The 18,188-nt window shown below is 38.9% G+C and overlaps 1 protein-coding gene across 1 annotated transcript; it reads left to right on the top strand.

Moving 5' to 3' along the window:
• Positions 1-77: 77 nt before the first annotated feature.
• On the top strand, positions 78-18,095 carry LOC116317175 (tyrosine-protein phosphatase non-receptor type 1). Its single transcript, XM_031735861.2, has 9 exons — positions 78-532; positions 2,780-2,870; positions 5,736-5,836; positions 9,499-9,597; positions 9,712-9,849; positions 10,705-10,914; positions 12,247-12,408; positions 14,130-14,284; positions 15,558-18,095. Exons 1-9 carry the CDS (start codon positions 476-478, stop codon positions 15,817-15,819), a joined length of 1,275 nt encoding a protein of 424 aa, XP_031591721.1. The 5' UTR covers positions 78-475; the 3' UTR covers positions 15,820-18,095.
• Positions 18,096-18,188: the final 93 nt, after the last annotated feature.

Raw genomic sequence — 18,188 nt, 5'->3', positions numbered from 1 at the left:
GTACGTGCGCGTCCCCCGAGGAGACCGCCCAGACGCGTTTCGCTCCAGAAACAAGATGCCTTCCGCGCATGCCCGCTGGTCGGCCTCAACTGCTGCTGTAGGAATAGTAAAATAGCCGTCTCACGCAAACTAAGTGACAAATCCGGATTTGACGGGGGCTTATAAACCCAAAGTGACACACAGAGAAACGCAGGAGGAATTTTATCTCTTAAAAAAAAATATATTCTGCTCTCTTTTTTTTGGTCACCCAAGGACGGCAGCTACAGCAGGAGGAGGAGTTAGCGGCGTGTTTCCGCTAAGAGCAGGCCGAGACGGTAATCTATGCAGCCGCACTGAGAATTACAAAACAGCGGCAGACCAGTTGGCAGCTACTGCGAATAGTTTGACTGAAATTTGTTTAATCTTCGGGGACTTTTGGTTGTTCGTATCGGGAGGCTAAACAACGAGAGAGTGAGTGGCAGCTGGACTGTCAGCGATGGAAGCTGAATTTCGGGAAATCGATGAAAACGGCAGCTGGAACGCCATTTATCAGGTAAGAGCTCTTGGCAAATTAAGGTGGAAATAATCAGACCGTAGCTGAAGCTGGTTAGGCCAACGTGTAGCTTATGTACGGTGAGGTGGTAGCTATAGTTTCTCTGGCTATATCTGTGTGTTGGTGTTTAGTTCAGTGCCTGTTCTTCCTGCTCGGAGTTAACCGATGATTGATGCGTCTGCCCGGGTATAAAGGCAGCAGCTCAACGCTGACTGACGTCATACATTTTTTGGACGTACTAACTTATTTTTAATGATTTGTTCTCAGTTTCGTCTAACATTTCCATTCCGCTGTTAATCGGCAGCTTATTATAATTATTATAAATGTTTGTAATACATTACATAGGGGTATAACACACCTGAAACCGAGTGAAATCGCGATACAAACCTCCAAAATATCGTATCGCGGTTCTATCTCTCCCATACCATGATACTTAAGGTGTAAAATGCCATAGGTAACAATTCAAATGGAAATGCATCACAATAATGGTAGAAATTTTCCTCTATGAAAAACTTTGCCACGTTCTAAAGAAGTTTTAGCCTTTCATAAAAGAGAATTATTAATTTTTGTTGAATGGGGTTTGATTTACTCAAACTTAAATGCATTGTTAAGGGTTTTCATTGGGGTTAATTTAGAAAAAATAAATTTCTGACAGAACAAATAACCAAAAAAAACCCCAACTGAAACCTGCTTTGAGCCAGGAATCCCCCTCTCCCCAATATACTATTGCATACAGGATTCATTAGTCTGTTATATGTGCCATACAGCTTCTATTTTAATTCTTTAAGACCATATCCTAAAACTTAAAATTAAAAGTACCCCCTGGGAATTTTTTTGTGAGCTAGCAAAAGTACTGTTCAAAACATTTACCAACACATTAAATATTTTCTGTACATTTGTGGTCTACTAAACATGTCAAAGGCATTCACTTCCTCATTTATGATATGAAGTGTACTGTTTAGTTGGGTTTTTTTTTCTTTCTTTCTGCGTATAAGAAAATTTGACCTGCTACGCGAACTTCATGTAATCACCCCAAAGGCTCATTTTGAGCAAGGAAATGCTCTTAATGGAGCTTAATTGTTATTCGTAATTCAGTCGTGATCAAACGATCAGACCTGTTGTGGACTTTGGTTTTCTCCCTCGTGTCTTTGTTATTCATCCCTGCTGAAGAAAATTGAATAAACTGAAACTGTGGAACATAAGGTTATGGACTATGATTGGTCATTGAGTCAAATCTCAATCATCTCTCTATTATTTACAAACTTTATAAACATTATGCAGTGGCTGAAGTTAAAACTGTGTTGTTGTTGTTTTTTCACATGGAATCTTCTTTAACTGTTACATAATTCAAATAACATAGAAAAAAACTGTTCAGTAGGCAGGGCTTTGGATTATAAAGCCAGACCAGGTGATGGTCCCTACAAGCCCATAGCTTCCATAGCGGGATGTTTGTGGGTCCAGATGGGCGAAACGCTGTAATAGAGTTCGGCCGTCTTGGGAAACCTTTAAAGCAGCCTCAGATGAACCACAGAGAACTGAAGCTGACCGCAAACTGTTCAGCATTGCCAAAAGCAGATAGGGTGACAGGCCCTAAGTGATCTAGAGTTGGAAACGGCTGCAGTCAACCATTAATAATCTTTCCACAGGTTCACCTACCTATGCCTTGAAACTTTTTGTCCCGCTGTTTAGCTCTCTTGCAGTTATATTGCCTGCAACTGAACTAAACAGCAAGTTTAAACTTTTTAGGAAGAGGTGAAAGCAAAATAGGTGGGCTTGGAACATGTATATCATGAAACAATAAAAACAATGAAAATGAATGTTGTTTCTTGTTTTCATAATTGTTGGAAGTCAGAATTGACATTTAAATTAAACTTTCATTAACCACTCTAAGAAAGCAACCAGCAAATTTCTGGTTTCAAAAATTTGATAACCCCCTCCTCATATTTTAGGGTAGTCTAAATACAAGCTTTTGACAGTGTTAGTATTGAGGCAAATATAATCCTGATTGTTATTGAGATAGCTAGAGGAAATTGTAAAAGGGTCATCAGTGAATGTCATCATTGTTTTGTTTGTTTGTCTTAAAGAATACAGTAGTCACACTCAGAGCTTTTTAATGTGGAGTGGATGTTGTTTTGTTGTTGTTGTTGTTGTTGTTGTTGTTGTTTTTTTAAACAAAACAAAAAAACCCCTGCAAAAACACCAAAACTCTGCTTTAATGCTTGGTTTCCTTCTTTTATTCTGTTACAGGAGATTCGGCAGCAGTCGAGTGAATTCCCTTGTAAGGTTGCCAAATCACCTGAAAACAAGACTCGGAATCGATACAGAGACGTTAGCCCGTGTAAGTTTGTCTTTGCTTGCCTCAGTGTGCTGGACCGCAGAGTCTGAAACACTTAAAATATTCCCACAACTCTCAAGGTGTTTTAGCCACTAAAATTACATTTAGGACCTCATTATATACTCGTATACTGGTTTCATTTATCTAGGGCAGATATTTTAAAATGTTTTCATGTAATTAACTAGGGTTTTCAGTGATTTTAAGCATCACAGTTTCGCCAGGTTTTTATGCCAAACCTTCTGTAGAACAGATACATTACCTGAAACTTAACCTGCCTCTTAAAGCTAGCACCATGCACACAGAGGTTGGTCATAGGGATATAGTATTTGGGTAACTGTGATAGAAACTTTGTCCAAATGCCCCTGAAAGTAGCAGATTTGTTTGTGTCCTGCCTGCCAGCTCTGGTTGCTCATTTGTCAAACCGCATGTGCTTCAGGATATCTCTGAATCTTGCTCTGCATCTGTGAACTGTGGTTCATTGCAAAACATTAAAGTGAGTGAGTACAAGTGGAAAATTACAATAAAATCAAACACTGTTATGTTTTAAAAAAAACGACATGCTCACATTTTCACACAGCTTTCTATTATCTTTGCCACACCAAAGGGGTTATTCGTGTAAGAAACTATGAAAAGTTGTGGAATGGCAAATGTCATGTCATGTCATGTCATGATAGGAACATTTTTCTGATTCAAAATATCACAAAGGCACATATAAATATACAGCTGGGGTGATAATGCGACCTCATTTGAATACTTGAAGGTTAAGTGAATGCCACTGTGGTTCTCTTTGCTTGGTACTCTACCCACAGTGTTGAAGGGTCTGTAATCTCCTATTTATGTTTAAACATCTGTGGTGAAGTCACAGCATTATGCAGCATTATATAAACACCTAAGCTGTCTGCTGTTTTAGTAGGTACAAGCACTGTAATATCAGTTTGAAGTCAAGTAAAGGTAGTATTGCGCAATAGAAACAGCCTTGCATGACTCTAACTGGCGTGGCATAGTATTTCCAGCTAATTTATTACTGAGTGTCTCAAAAACACCTACACAAGGGGAAGATCAGGGAAAGGGGAAATTAAGTTTTTTTTTTTGTTTTTTCAGCAATGCTTTTAGTATCATCTATTTTTTTTAAGCCTTGAAATAAATGGTAAAATAAAAAGCAAAAACAGAAACAAAAAAGAGAGGAAATAGAGGAAATGCTTATCTTATAAATATATGGTTATCCATAACCACACAGCTCCTTTTTTTTGTATGTTACATAAAAAGTGAGCGTATATACTGAAGCATAATTCATTCATAAATATTAATTTAAAAAATAATCTTTTTTCTGAATTGAGGATATATCTTAAAAATCTTAAAGGAGCCACTGTTTTTTGTGAGCTTGATTTCATTAACAGTATTGGCCTCATTGGGACTTACTGGTGTCTTTGACCAATATTTTGGTACTGTTACAAGCTGTGTGCTGGATATTGTGCTGTTACTTCAGGATATAAATCTAAAATATATCTAAAATATATTCTTACTGGCAGTTTGGTGACCATACACAGTATAAAAGGTGCACGTGGATAAAAGCTGAATTTTGAAGCTTTAAAGTTAGAGCTTTGGCCACTATCATAATGTTATGATGTTTTTTGGGAGCTAGAGTTGACCTTATATGCATGAAAGGGTGAAGGGCTGAGTTTACAGGTACAGTTTTTTTTTTAGCAACATCAATGAACTGTTAATTAATACAGTAGCAGTAAACACTCAACAAAAAGGAGCACAAACTTTGTGACTAGTTTGTACCACACATTAGTTATTAGTCAAATGATCTCCATTAAAAAAAACTCAGTGACTCCAGTTAGTGGAAGTGTACATCAGCTACATGTAAGTACACTTGTCAATCAACACAATGACTAAGCTAACTCAATAACTCAATTATCTAAGTGAATGAGTTTCCTCATTTTTTTTTTTTCTTCTCTACACCAAGTTGTAAATATATATTTTAATGCTGTAAATTTGGGCGTTTTGACAGGGGAGTCTATTGGGAATTACTCGCTTTTAGAGTCAACCTCAAGTGTTCTCTAGAGGATCTGTAGTTTCTGCCACTTCTGTGTTTTCAGCTCCGGAAGTTTCCCTCTTGCTGGTGACTCAAAGAACACAAAGATACCAAATGATTTTTCCAATATGTATTTTTTGATCATGAATCTTTTTTGTGTTTTTTGCTTGTTTGTTTGCTTTTTTGTTTGAATTTTCTATAGCAGTTTGGCATTTAAAATACAAGGTTCGTTATACTCATGTGTTCTTTTTGGGTACAAATCAGATAGCTTTGGGTCTAGTGCACTTCCTCTTGTGATAATTTTCTCACAGGTCACGCTGACCTCTTCTCAAAATCTTTCTACTGCTGGAGACTTTGCAATAACTGAAAGCCTCATGTCAGCTTCAGCAGATAGTCAGGTTGCAATGAACTTTCTACAAAACGTCCTAACAGCTGAACTACAGAGTTTCCTCTTTTTCACACTCAATAAGCCATGCAAATTTTTTTTTTTTTTCTCAGACTGGGTTGCAAATAGTTACCGTAAATACCAACAAGGGTTTTCTTATTCCCCTTTACCAGATATGAAAATCAGGAACCTGAAACTTTTTTTATACTGCTAACCTTTTACCTAAAAGGTTCTTCACTGGAAATCGTAAAAAGCTAATCTCACAATAGTTAACATCTTTAGTTTATATGAAGATGCTTGTTAAGTGTTCCCTACAGCTGTTTTGGTCTGAGAATTGCATTTCTAGTTCCTGGTGGGTTGTGGCATTTAAAAAATTTTTTTTTTAAAAAGTTCATATGCATATTTTCATATTTCTTTTGTTTTTTTTTGTTTTTTCTCTTCTCAGTTGATCACAGCAGAATACATCTGCAGTTAGGTACAAATGACTACATTAATGCCAGCCTAATAACAGTAGAAGAGGCACGGAGGAACTATATCCTTACTCAGGTAAGTGTAGAAAAGATTCAGCACTGAAAATTCAATATTTCTTCTAATTCAGAGAGACAGTGACAGAAAAATCCAAACCTTTAAGTCAGTATTTTCTCATTGTATAAGATAATTTGGTTTCCTGGTTGGCCTAATGACCATAATATCTTGTATTTTATAGTTTCCCCTTATTTTATGTCCTTGTCTGCAGCATTTATAAAATGAATATGCAAAGTTATTAGTTTGTTAGGCACACAGAGCTAAAGATGAGGCCACTCTAATGCAGTAACTCAGCATGAGGTCCTCCCTTTATGAAGGTCATAATTCTTAGTTTCTGCTGACACCGTTTTTTTAAGGATTTGATTCGGCTTTTATGATAAATTTAGAATCTTTTCGTTTGTTGTGCTTTTAAATGATGGAGGTGTTTCTTTTCATTCTACCCTCATCGTTAAAAGTCGAGGTTTATCATGTTTTTATAGCTTTCAAGTCGTCCTCAGCATCAATGAGTCGACCTTCTGGTTAGAGTGACACTGCAGGGCTCGCAAAATTTGAAAATCCCTGGTAGCCCTTCGGGCAGGGACTCTTCAGTTTGTGGTAGCCCAAAATAAATTTAAGTAGCCCGAATAAAAAAGAGAGCAATTTTTTGATTGATGTTTTGTTTCCTGTTTTGTTTCTGTTACAATATTATACTTTAATGTATAATATTATAACGGAAACAAAACAATCAAAAAATTGTTGAAACACAAATTACAACATTGTATAAAAATTACAATCATCAACTCAAATACTTGGTTCTAATTGAACAGAAATTTCTATGAACTTGTAAGAACTGTGTAGAACATGAATCAGTCTGTGTCAGGTCCTGAATTTGAAATTTCCACTGAAGTCACGGGTAAGAGATAAGTGGAACCAAGATCGAGGCCATTTGCTTTTTGAAGTTTGTAAAGACTGCTAAATTTTGCCAATGGTAGTTCACTCTGTGCAACATAGTACGCTGTTCTAAACAGATTTTTCAGGTTTATTTTTGGTATGTTCTTTGCAATTGGTGTTTGTTCTGGGAAAGATATTGCAGACTGAGCAATAATGCATTTCTTGCATTTCTCATGGGTTCTAATGGGGGTCTTTCTTAAAATTACTGGTCCCAGTAACAAAGGCGCTTGTCGACTCAGAAATCGAGGGAAAACCAACAACACACCCGGCAGAACATTATGTTATTTACAGGGGTGCAAATAAGTGGTCCGCAGGTGCGCATTTGCTGTCAAAATAAAAGACGCACACCAGATAAGAAGTTGCAACGCGTGTTTGCCTACATATAAAAGTCACTGTTTTTGTCCGCTAGAGTGGGATTTTCACGGCATAGTCTGCACCACATCTCTGTGCGTTCATCATTTGTTTGAAGCCAGCTCACCTCCTGCAACCAATTTTCCGAGAATACGCGCTTCTTTTGTGGTTCGGACTCCTTCTGACATTTCTTTGGAGGTGGAGGAACGCCAAAGTAATTGCTTAAAGGAGCTTGCTTCTTCGACATCTTTAAGAGTTCTAAACAAATGTCTGTCCTCCTCCAGAAAATCTTATGTACGCAAACGCGTGTTGCAACTTCTTATCTGGTGCGCGTTTTTTTATTTTGACAGCGAATGCGCACCTGCGGACCACTTATGTGCACCCCTGGTTTTTTAGCTTGTCATATTCCAGCCACAGAAATTCTTTTGTCAATGAAACCATAAAGCTGCACTTTCTTTTTCCCTCATAGTCTGATTTGTCATAACTTTTCCGTTTTGTGGTAGGCTTTTCTTTGGCTGTCACTTCTTCACCCTGACTTGTCTTATTTGGCTCAGCAGAGCTAAAATATATATCCTGCTGCTTTTACACACGCACTCACATAACGGTCAGTGATTCTCTGCTCAATCAACCTCTCACATGTTTAAGCTTGCTGTGGGAGATTTCACTTGTCAGGTTTGAATAGTAAGCTAATGAGTGATAAGACGATGTCAGAGGAATTGGTGCGCAATTAATCGTCACTCACCAATCAGTACTGTCGCTCTCTATACACAGTTCACGCGATCGCAAAGTGAAAGCAAAAAACAAGCTCAAATTCAAACGCGATTTCAATATGTCACATATTGACAGTGGCTCACCGATGCCAATGACATAATTACCCAGCTACATTTCCGAAAGAATGCAAAAGCATTGACATATATTTTTCCTTCCTATGATAGCCCGACGGGCAGGGCTGAGATAGATTTTGGTAGCCCGACTGAAAAATTCGCTAGCCCCGGGACGTCGGGCTAGCGATTTTGCGAGCCCTGCACTGGGAAAACACTTTGACATTAGGGCTGTTTATACTTGATGTTATGAAGTCACAACTGCAGGCACAAGTGCTGCTTTGGTGTTCATTCAACTTGTCCTGCACCTCAGTTTGGTTTTTTTTTTTTTTTTTTTTTAATCCTGGTGCTGTTTGGTTCAGCCAGGTGGACACGAATATGCCATCATGTTTGTTGTTCTGCTGCTTATGCGGCTGCTCCGGGTCAAAGAGGCAGCAATGTCAGCAGATGCTCTTCTGGGCAAAACCTGAGGTATTGCCAACCAAGGAACACAATCTCTAAAAGGTGTCTTGGTTTTGCTGGGGCTTCTTCACCCTGGAGGACCTGCCTGGAACAACTTACCTATGAGGCGCCAGGCGAACTCCTGGTCAGTTGCCTGAGGAGCACTGGCTCTACCCTGATTCCCTCCTGCATAACCACTCTCTTTATACTGTCTGAGCCCAGACATCCTTTAGAGCTTTGACTTTCTGCGATCTACTACTACCCACAGCTCGTAACCATAGAGAGAGAAACAAAGCTCATTGAAGATTGATTTAAAAAAAAAAAAACCCACATAAAGCTAAATCAGTTGTCAAAAGCATTTAAAATATCTTTATTCCTGCTCGCACTGAGAAAGCAAAACTTTTAGAGCTCTTTGTGAAGCAAATATTGTCAGTTATTTAGTAACAATACCAATATATTAAGCTGGTAAATGCTCCACATGTTTCATAGTGAACAGATTGGAAATGGGCAAATGTAAAGACCCAAATTGTCCAAGTCAGAGCACAGGGCAAAGCTTGGGGATGATCCCTGCTGGTACTAATGCTGGACAGACCATGAACTGGTGACAAGGCAGAAGGGACTGAGCGGGAACTGGGATTGAACTGATCTGAAGCTGGGATCTTTGAGCTGATAATGAAGGGTAGCTTCTGAGGCTTTGGGTCAAAGCTGATTTGGCAACATTCAAAGGAGTGATCATAATGTTTCCTCTCCCAGCCGTGCAATTACAACAAAGTGTATTACAAGACAGTTTGTATAAGCTCTGTGTATTACAAACAATATTGTGTATTTACAAACGGCACTCAAAAATTGCATCTATATTTCCAGCCTGTTTTTAGGAGTTTATAATGTAGATTAGATCAGTTTTTGATCCAAAGAAGTTATGCAAAGGGTAAACATACTCCAGTCTCCCTCTTTAGGAAATTTCAGGGCAAGAGTGTTTATGCTGAAGACCCAATGTCTTAAAAATTAATGAATAAATAATAATAATAATCAAATGCCTTGGAAAGCTCCTTAAATAGATACTGTTTTATTGTGTTCTGTTACACTAAAAATATTATTTCCTGCCTTTTATATAACAAATGTGCTGCACTTCCTTTTTAGGGACCCCTACCAAGTACATGTGGCCATTTCTGGGAAATGGTGTGGGAGCAGAGGACTCGTGGTGTAGTGATGCTGAACCGGGTCATAGAGAAAGGCTCTGTAAGCAGCTGTTTGAGTCCTCGCAATGTTACAGTATCATCATACCTTGTTTACCTTTGAACATCACCGCTGTCTGTTACCCAGCATGTAATGTGTACCTTCATGTCATTTTAGATTAAGTGTGCCCAGTACTGGCCAGAGAGAGAGGAGAGAGATGCCATCTTCGAAGACACCAATTTCAAGCTCACCCTCGTCTCTGAAGACATCAAATCTTATTACACCGTCCGTCAGCTGGAGTTGGAAAATCTGTGTGTAAGTTGTCTTCCTGCTGAGTTTGGTTGGAAAACTGTAGAGTTGGGTAAAAACACACCGCTGTAAAGAAAAGGGATTAAAAGAGTGAAAACTTTGTAAACATAGATTTTAATTACAGGAATGATTTGCATACTTAAGATCATTAGTGAAACTTAAAAAAGAATAAGTCAAGCCTGACGGTGAAGTGGAAATGAAGAATCAGGCCAGAGTTAACATAAAACGGCAAATTCACAGGGCTTGTCTATAGTACTTTACATACCCACTGTAGTAGATTTGATCACTAGATTTACTGTACTAGTGGGTTTTTGTTTTTTTTTGTTTTTTTTTTTTTTTAAGGTAATTGTAGGTGCTATAAATACTTGAAACTGTGAGAAATGGTCTACTTTCTAATGAGCTGCTTTTGCTTTTTCTTCTAGTCCTCTGTTGTTGTTGTTGTTGTTTTTCTCTGCGAGGGTCTTTTACTGTGTAGCCTCTGTTTTTATTTTTCCTGCATTGGTTACTGTTCTGTGTAAGACTCAAGAACTGACAGCAACAAATGACATACACTTCCTTTTTTGCACTCCACCAAGTCTCTATTTCACACTTGGTGAAACAGCACTTCATCTTTGATGCTGGCTTAATTGTCACATCTACTAGCTTGTGGTGCCAACATGCTAATGATTAAGAGTCTTAAGTGTCTGTTTATTCACAGATTTAGAAAAAAAAAGAAAAGAACGTCACGCTTGTGATAATTTATTAAAGAGGAATTTGCACCACATGGTATTCTACCCTACATACAGGTTTAGTTTGGAATCAGCACTTTGTTGTGAGTTTTTCATTTCTCCTGCATATTTTCTCTCCAATCTTTCTCTGCAGACTCAAGAGACTCGTGAGATTCTGCATTTTCACTACACGACCTGGCCCGACTTTGGGGTGCCAGAGTCTCCTGCATCTTTCCTCAACTTCCTGTTCAAGGTGCGAGAGTCGGGCTGTCTAAATTCAGACCAGGGACCAGTGGTGGTGCACTGCAGTGCTGGAATTGGGCGCTCTGGAACCTTTTGCCTCGTGGATACCTGCCTCTTGTTGGTGTGTACAAAACTCTGTTCTTAGGAAGTCGTGATAATAACATATTTAATCTCCTAGGAGACTGACATTTGCACAGGAAATTAACGCAACCTTTTCTCAAGAAGCTGTCGTGCTAGAACAACACTTGATTTCCAGACATAGTGACGAATAGTGCTAAGATAATGGGAATCCATTATAACAAATAAGTTGTCTAAGCTGTCTTGTTGAAACACCTGGTTAGAAATCGGACATCTGGTTAGGTTGTGTTAAAAAAAACCCCCATCTATTTAAAGTTGTTAGTTTGCCCAATTACTTTTAAGATTCTGAAAATGGGAAACTGTATCAAAATGTCTAATTCCTAAAAAGTTAATTTAATAAGAGTATTGCATTAACATTGAATTAAAGCAGAAAGTTTGAACTTCAGTAATATATTGATTGAAATCCACTGTTGTACAGAAAAAAAAGTGCCATTGTCCAAATTCGTACAGACCTTACTGTAGATCTCACTTTTAGAACCACATCAGCAGCCCAATTTAAAAAAAATTTAATCATTTAAGAACTTGTATAAAGGTTAGAAGCTTTTTATTCCAGGGAGATGCTGAAAAAACCATCCACACATTTATTTCTACCTGGCTGGTGTACTGAAACTGTGCTCAGAGGAATCTTTGAAAAGAGAGAAAAAAAATTCAGTTACTGAATGCAGCTGTCAGCTGTATTTAAAAAAATAAATAAATAAATAAATAAAATATAGAACACCTGCACTGAGGTCATTACATTGGCTTCTAGTTGGTTGAAGAGGTGATTTTTTTTTTTGATTTTTTTTTTTCCTTCTTCTTCTTCTTCTTCTTCTTCTTCTTCTTCTACTTCTTTTTTTCAAAGGCCAACCTCAGGTTAAGTATTTCAAGCTGCTAGAACAGCCTGCTGAATCATATTAGGTGTACTCCAGTATTAGTATTTATAAACATATTTTAAAAATTCCTATGTTTACCAGCCTTTCAGTCTAGGTCCTGGTCTTGAAATTAATAAGCATTTTGCTTTTATTTTTAGTCTTCCTATTGTTTTCAAGTGATTAGTCTTTTAATTTTACTGTTTTTTGTTATTTTAAAAAAGTATATTTTGTTGGTGATGGCTGCTCTCATTTATTTGTGGGCCTAAATCTATTGGCTTAAGTTGTCTTTGTAGTTTAGTGGCTGAAACCTCTGGTAGCTCACTCATTGTTCTCAAGTAGAAGGACATACAGTTTTGTTTATTTATTTTTTTGCTTGCTAGTGTGACAGAAGTCAGTACGCTCTTGCACACCTTACAGAGGACGTCAGAAACGTCTGTATTGAATGTTTTTGCTGCTGTGTGTAGATGTCTCTACGTAAAGACCCGTCTTCAGTTCGTATTCGCGATGTGCTGCTGGAGATGCGACGCTATCGAACGGGCTTGATTCAGACTGCAGATCAGCTTCGGTTCTCCTACCTGGCTATAATTGAAGGTGCCAAGTACATCAAGGGAGATACTTCTGTGCAGGCAAGTCCCTCCTCTCTTTTCTGCTCTGTGTTCTTAATGCACAAATTTTACTTGGTTTGTCTGTTTTTCATTAACTGTTTTAGTTTCTTGCTCCCCTTAATCCATCTTTCGTTTGATTGGCCGTGACTGGTAAAGCATATCATGGTGGAGCTATTCCCACTGAGATGACCATATAAGTATATCCCCTCTTTGTACCAGTGTGTACGCTCAATGACCCGCTTCTTAACAAAACTATCTAATCAGCAGATTAAATGGCAGCAATTTGATGCATTTAGGCATGTAGACATGGCCGAGGGGACCTGCTGAGGTTTAAGCTGAGAATCAGAATGTGCAGAAAGGTGTTTTTAAATTACTTTGAATGTGGCTCGTCTAAATATTTCAGAAACTTTTGATCCACTGGGATTTTTCCGCACAATCATCTGTTGTTGCTGTCATCTTTATATGGAGAAATGATTCCGGAACCTTGTCAAATCTATGCCATGAAGAATCAAGGCAGTTCTGAAGGCACAAGAGGTCCTTCCCAGTACGAGCAAGGTGTTTCTAACAAAGTGGATAGAGTGAGAAAATGGATTATAGGTCATCTTTAATATCATAAAGCAAATGTCTTGATGCATGCTCAATCATCCAGGTAAGTAAATCCCAAAAGGTTGATTCCGTCAATCGCTACAACACAGAGCGAACACCATCCCCACAGACAGAGCAGCCACTGCGTCTCCATGGCTTAAACTCCAAAACACGCTGCGCCAAAAATTGGCCCACCCCAAGGATCGGGTCCCCCGGGACAAACCGAGTATTGTAGTGTATGCTGTTAAGTGCCAGGAGGATTGCAATGATTTATACATAGGGGAATCCAACTAACCTCTGACAAAGTGGATGGCACAATACAGAAGAGCTACCTCATCAGGCCAGGACTCCGCAGTCTACTTACACCTACAGGCCAGTTGTCACTCTTTCAATGATCAGGATGTACACATCCTGGACAGGGAGGAACGCTGGTTCGAGTGGGGAGTCAAGGAGGCCATTTACATGAAAAGGGAAAGACCATCTCTGAATCGAGGAGGGGGCTTAAGGGTACATCTTTCACCATCTTACAATGCTGTGACTGCAGACATTCCCCAACTTTCTGTGAATGGCACACATGGCCATTGACCAGTGGTTGTTGATCAATGGCCATGACAATTTCCATATTAATGATCAAGGAACTCACCTCACAGCCCGTTGTTCATTCAGTGGTGCTAGTTTCAGTCATTGTGCAAATGTACTGTTTATAAGGTTGGGAAAACTTGCAGTCAGCTGAGACTGAAGAAGTCACTTGGATGAGTGATGACTGAAAACGCTACGTCCAGATGAACAGAATCAACCTTTTGGCATAAAGCACATAAACATCCTAAGAGTCAATGTTATAAATCACTACTTGGTCATGTGTGCGTGCGTGGGTGGTTCATTTGACTTGGAGTTCAAAGCCCGTGTCTGGTTTTTATAAACAGGTTTTGTTTTGTCAGTTATAAGAAACCATAAAATTAAATGCACCAAGTTTAATGTTCTCATTTAACTGGTAATTTAAAAAGCATACTATGATTAGACTGATATAACAGAAGAGTAAATATAAAGGAAAATGCACAATATAATGAAGGTAAACTGGAGTCTCTGTTGGTGAGAAGTCCCCTCTAATTTGAAATCTATTATTTTAGCTATTTTTATTTTTTTTTTTCCCCTTCAAGGAGTCATGGAGAGCGCAGTCCAACGAGGAAGATGATCCTCCCGAGTTCACCCCTCCTCCTCCTCTTCCTCCTCCCAGAGACCCTCAGAATGGCAAAGCAGAGCCGTCCTTTTTCCCTGAAGAGATCATCCGAGCAACAGAGACCCACAGTCTGGGGTAATCATCCAGATGGTGTTTTGTTTGAGTTTATCTAATAATGTTAAGAAAACAGGATTGGGTGTCAGTGTTGATTCTAAAGCTCATAGATCCGAGGAGGAGAAAGGCCAGGAAACGTAATTAAATAGAGTGCAGTTTGAAATGTGAGGTGTTGAATTCCTAAAATTAAACACACAGCTTTTAAGTATTTAGCAGACACTACAGAAAGCTCTCTGTTGGTTTGTGATCAACTTGCTCCACCCAAGGGAAGCATTTCAGCAGTGGGTGTGTTAAGATGCCACAGGTGTGTGCTGATGCTTACAGGGCCTACTTTAGTCCTACAGCCTACGTACAAACTTGCAGATTGTTGTCTAGCTGTAGCTGTTTGCTGTCAGCAGGGGGCAGTGTCACAAACAACTGCTCTGTGGACTACTCTCTAACAAAGAGTTTTAAAACCAATGAAAACTGTCCACTGCAGCCTCCGTTTGTGCTTTTCATGCCACCCTTTTATCACTTGTTTTATTTGGCCCTTCTCGCTCTATGATGTTAACTCTTCCTGTTCAGGCCCACTTATCAATCAATAAGCACGCAACCTAGCACTGCATCATCCCTGTGTATACCTACTTTTTTTTTGGTTGTTGTTGTTTTTACACAAGCGCATCTGTGTAGGTTGCATACCCAAAATCCTTCACTCTGCATATCCAAATGTGCAAAATCTCTGTGTCATGGCTCAGTGCACCATCTTGTGGCACATGTGGTATTACAGAAAAGTACAGCCTGACCCATGTTCATGTAAAGTTAAAAATAATATCTTTTCAATACAATACTTTGTGAATATAAAGTCACAGTGATTATTTCTTCACATTCTGTTGTGAATTTGTAATTTTGGAAAGGTTTTATAAACATTTTAAATACATGAATTCAGAATAAGTACCACTAATTAAAAGGATGTTTTGCTCACAGTGATTCTTTGTACATATGCTGACTTCATTACTCGAAATTTCATTCATATTTGAAAAGAATGAAATCCTCATGCCCCACTTAACTGACTGGACTTTATAAAGTCAAAAAAGGGTAAAGTTAGTACGTTGTTGTGTTTTTGTTTGTTTGTTATTTTTGTGTGTGTTCTTTTCACTCAAAAACTAGTCTACTAATTTCAGCTAGCAAGGAAGTCCTTGTTTCTGTGGAAAAAAAGAAGTTAAAAAAGAAACTCATTATTTTCTCATCTGAACCTAAAGGGGGTGTGTGTACATTAAGGCTTTATTCTGCGTAACTTTCTTTGTTTCTCATTCAGCTCCTCAGAAAAAGTTCGAAAAAGGATTCCAGCTGCTGACTCTCAGCCTGCTGCTGATCTCCAGCCCACTCGTGACGGTGTTGCTCAGTCCGACGGCCATTTGGAAATCCACGATGATACCTCCTTTCCGAACAAATCTGAGCAGCAGCCAAAGGAAAACTCTCCCGTGCCGGGGACTTGGTCCCCACTACTAACCAAAGTGTGCCTGTGCACAGCACTGGCTCTCAGTGCTTTTGCCTGCTATCGAGCCTATTTCCACTGATGTCCTTCTTCCTCGTCTCTCCACTGACGTTGCAAAGTGGACAAGGCTGGCCAATCAGCCCGCTTTGACTCTGCTAAGGGGTGGATTGTTTGGTCTTCAGCAGATTCACTTCCACTGGTTTTAATTTTATAAATGCCGTGCAAGTGGTTGGCTGGCTGCCGACCTTATGACCGACCCAAACTTTCTTTCTGTGTGTCATCTTGGATGCTCAGGGCCTCAGTTTTTCAGGTGTCACATCCCAAATAATGTGTGCTGGCTTAAACGCAGACTCAGAGGGCTCTGCTGGTCTGTGAATCAGGATGAATGGCCTATCAGCCCATTTTTTTTTTTTTTTTCCATGAGTCTCTTCTCTTATTTACCAAACGACACGTGAATGTGTTCTTCCATGTTTTTAGTAAATCATGAGCCCGTTAGGATTTTGCTTTCTTTTCTTTCTTTTTTTTTGGTTAAACAAACAGATCAGAAATCGTAGAACCAGATTTATGACCAGCCTGTCTGAAAATATGCCAGTGTGGGAGAAACCTTATTTTTTTTGTTTTGTTTGTTCGTTCCTTTGCTGTTGGTCAACATGGATCCCAAGAGTAAAATGAAATCCAGAGCATGTTGGGGTGGTCCTTGAATTGTTATGTGACTCCACTAATAGCCTGCAGGTTGAGTACATACAATATATGCGTGTTTGTGTGTGTATATGTACATTTGTGTGAGTGGTAGTTTTTAAATTCTACCCGGTGAAAAATATTAATATAACATTTACAGGACATCAAATGTGAGATGTAGACCGGGTTTTCTCCTGGTATGTGATTCTTTTTTTTTTCTCTCCCTGGTAGCCCAAAAGTGACACAGGAGGAGGGGGAAAAACAACAACAAAAAAAAAAAAAACAAGGTAGAGTGACGTGTCTCACTCTGTATTTGTAACGTTTGAGTGATTTCAACAGCTTGAGAACTTTTATAAACATTGGGCTTTAGTTCTAGTATCGCTCACAGTGGATAAAATGCGTAACATAACCGAAACAGAGCTGATTCACATTGTAAAATAAGTGAATGTGTGTTCAGTCGCTGGAGTGCCAGCTTAAAGACCGGAGATGCAAAGTAGCCAACATCCATCTCTGTTCTCCAGCAATACAAATACTCAGCATTGTGTCGCCCTTTACTAACTCTCAAGTTTGAACAGGGAACCAGGGACTTTGAACAAACCAAAAATCAAACACCAGCACAGGGATGAAAATAATACACTGTAGTGATGATCCATTGTATCTTGCCATGGCCCTGAGCTGGCGATATTGTTTTATATGATTATTATTTCTTTTAGCATGCTGCATTTGTGAATCAAAAGGTTTATCCTAAGAAGAGATTAGTTAAGCTGCTAGCGTTCGTTTACCTTTGGGACTCGACAGCTGTACCCTTCTTTAGAATGTATAATTCTGTATTAGATACAGCATACAACAGAAGTGAGTACAACCCTGCGTAATATCACTTTTTTAATGGTAAATTTGTTATTATTACTTTACTATTAGTTTGAATGCCGGTAGAGTTGTTGCGTTAGAAACAACCAAAAGATGCTTCACAGTAGAAACTCTGTGCAACAGAAGTAAGCACACCTTTGACACATAGCCGACACAGTCGCATCCGAATGCTTGGTTTTTGGGCTCCGGTGCGGTGCTCGTGTGTATGTGGGGGAAAGGACATTAGCGGTGTTGTGATTTCTGCTACATTTCTGTGTGAAATGATCACTCGGAGAGAAATCAACAGGTGGTCTGTTGTCTTATGTCGCTGCTCGTGAAGTGAAAGTTAGGCGGAGTCTAGAAAGGGTAAGGTTAACCGAAACGTGATGATCGTGATGAGCAAGGAGGATTCCAGCGGATGTTTATCAGATTGAACATTAAACGACCTTTAACCTGCCAGTTCTCTAGTTGCTGCTCAGTCACATTTTAATTGGTTACCGCTGATGATCACAGGTGTATTCTCTTTTGTTGCACTGAGTTTTTAATTTGCGGTGCTTTAACTAAAGCTGGTTTTGTCTCTTTCACATGAGCTGACATTAAAGAGTGGTGTACTCATTTCTTTTTATACTGTACATATATTTTAAATCAGGTTTCAGTGTGCTGAGTTGGTTTTTGTTTTTTTTTCTGCTTTAGCGAGGGATTAAATCTCAGCACCTGTGCAGCCGTTGCACCAGGTTTTCCCGTTTTTTTTCTATTCTTATGCTGAGCTCAAAAACATGTATTTTTTTATTTACATTTGTTATTTTCCTTTTTAAATAAAAGAGAAAAAAAGCACAGTTGCTGTTGATTTGTCCTGATTCACACCTAATCTTGTTTTTAGTCCTGAAATGTCTCATTGTATTTATATTTTGGACAAATAATCGCTGT

This window comes from Oreochromis aureus, linkage group 20, assembly GCF_013358895.1.
Source record: "Oreochromis aureus strain Israel breed Guangdong linkage group 20, ZZ_aureus, whole genome shotgun sequence".
NCBI classification, from domain to species: domain Eukaryota; kingdom Metazoa; phylum Chordata; class Actinopteri; order Cichliformes; family Cichlidae; genus Oreochromis; species Oreochromis aureus.
This window is presented reverse-complemented; position numbering and strand designations above follow the sequence as displayed.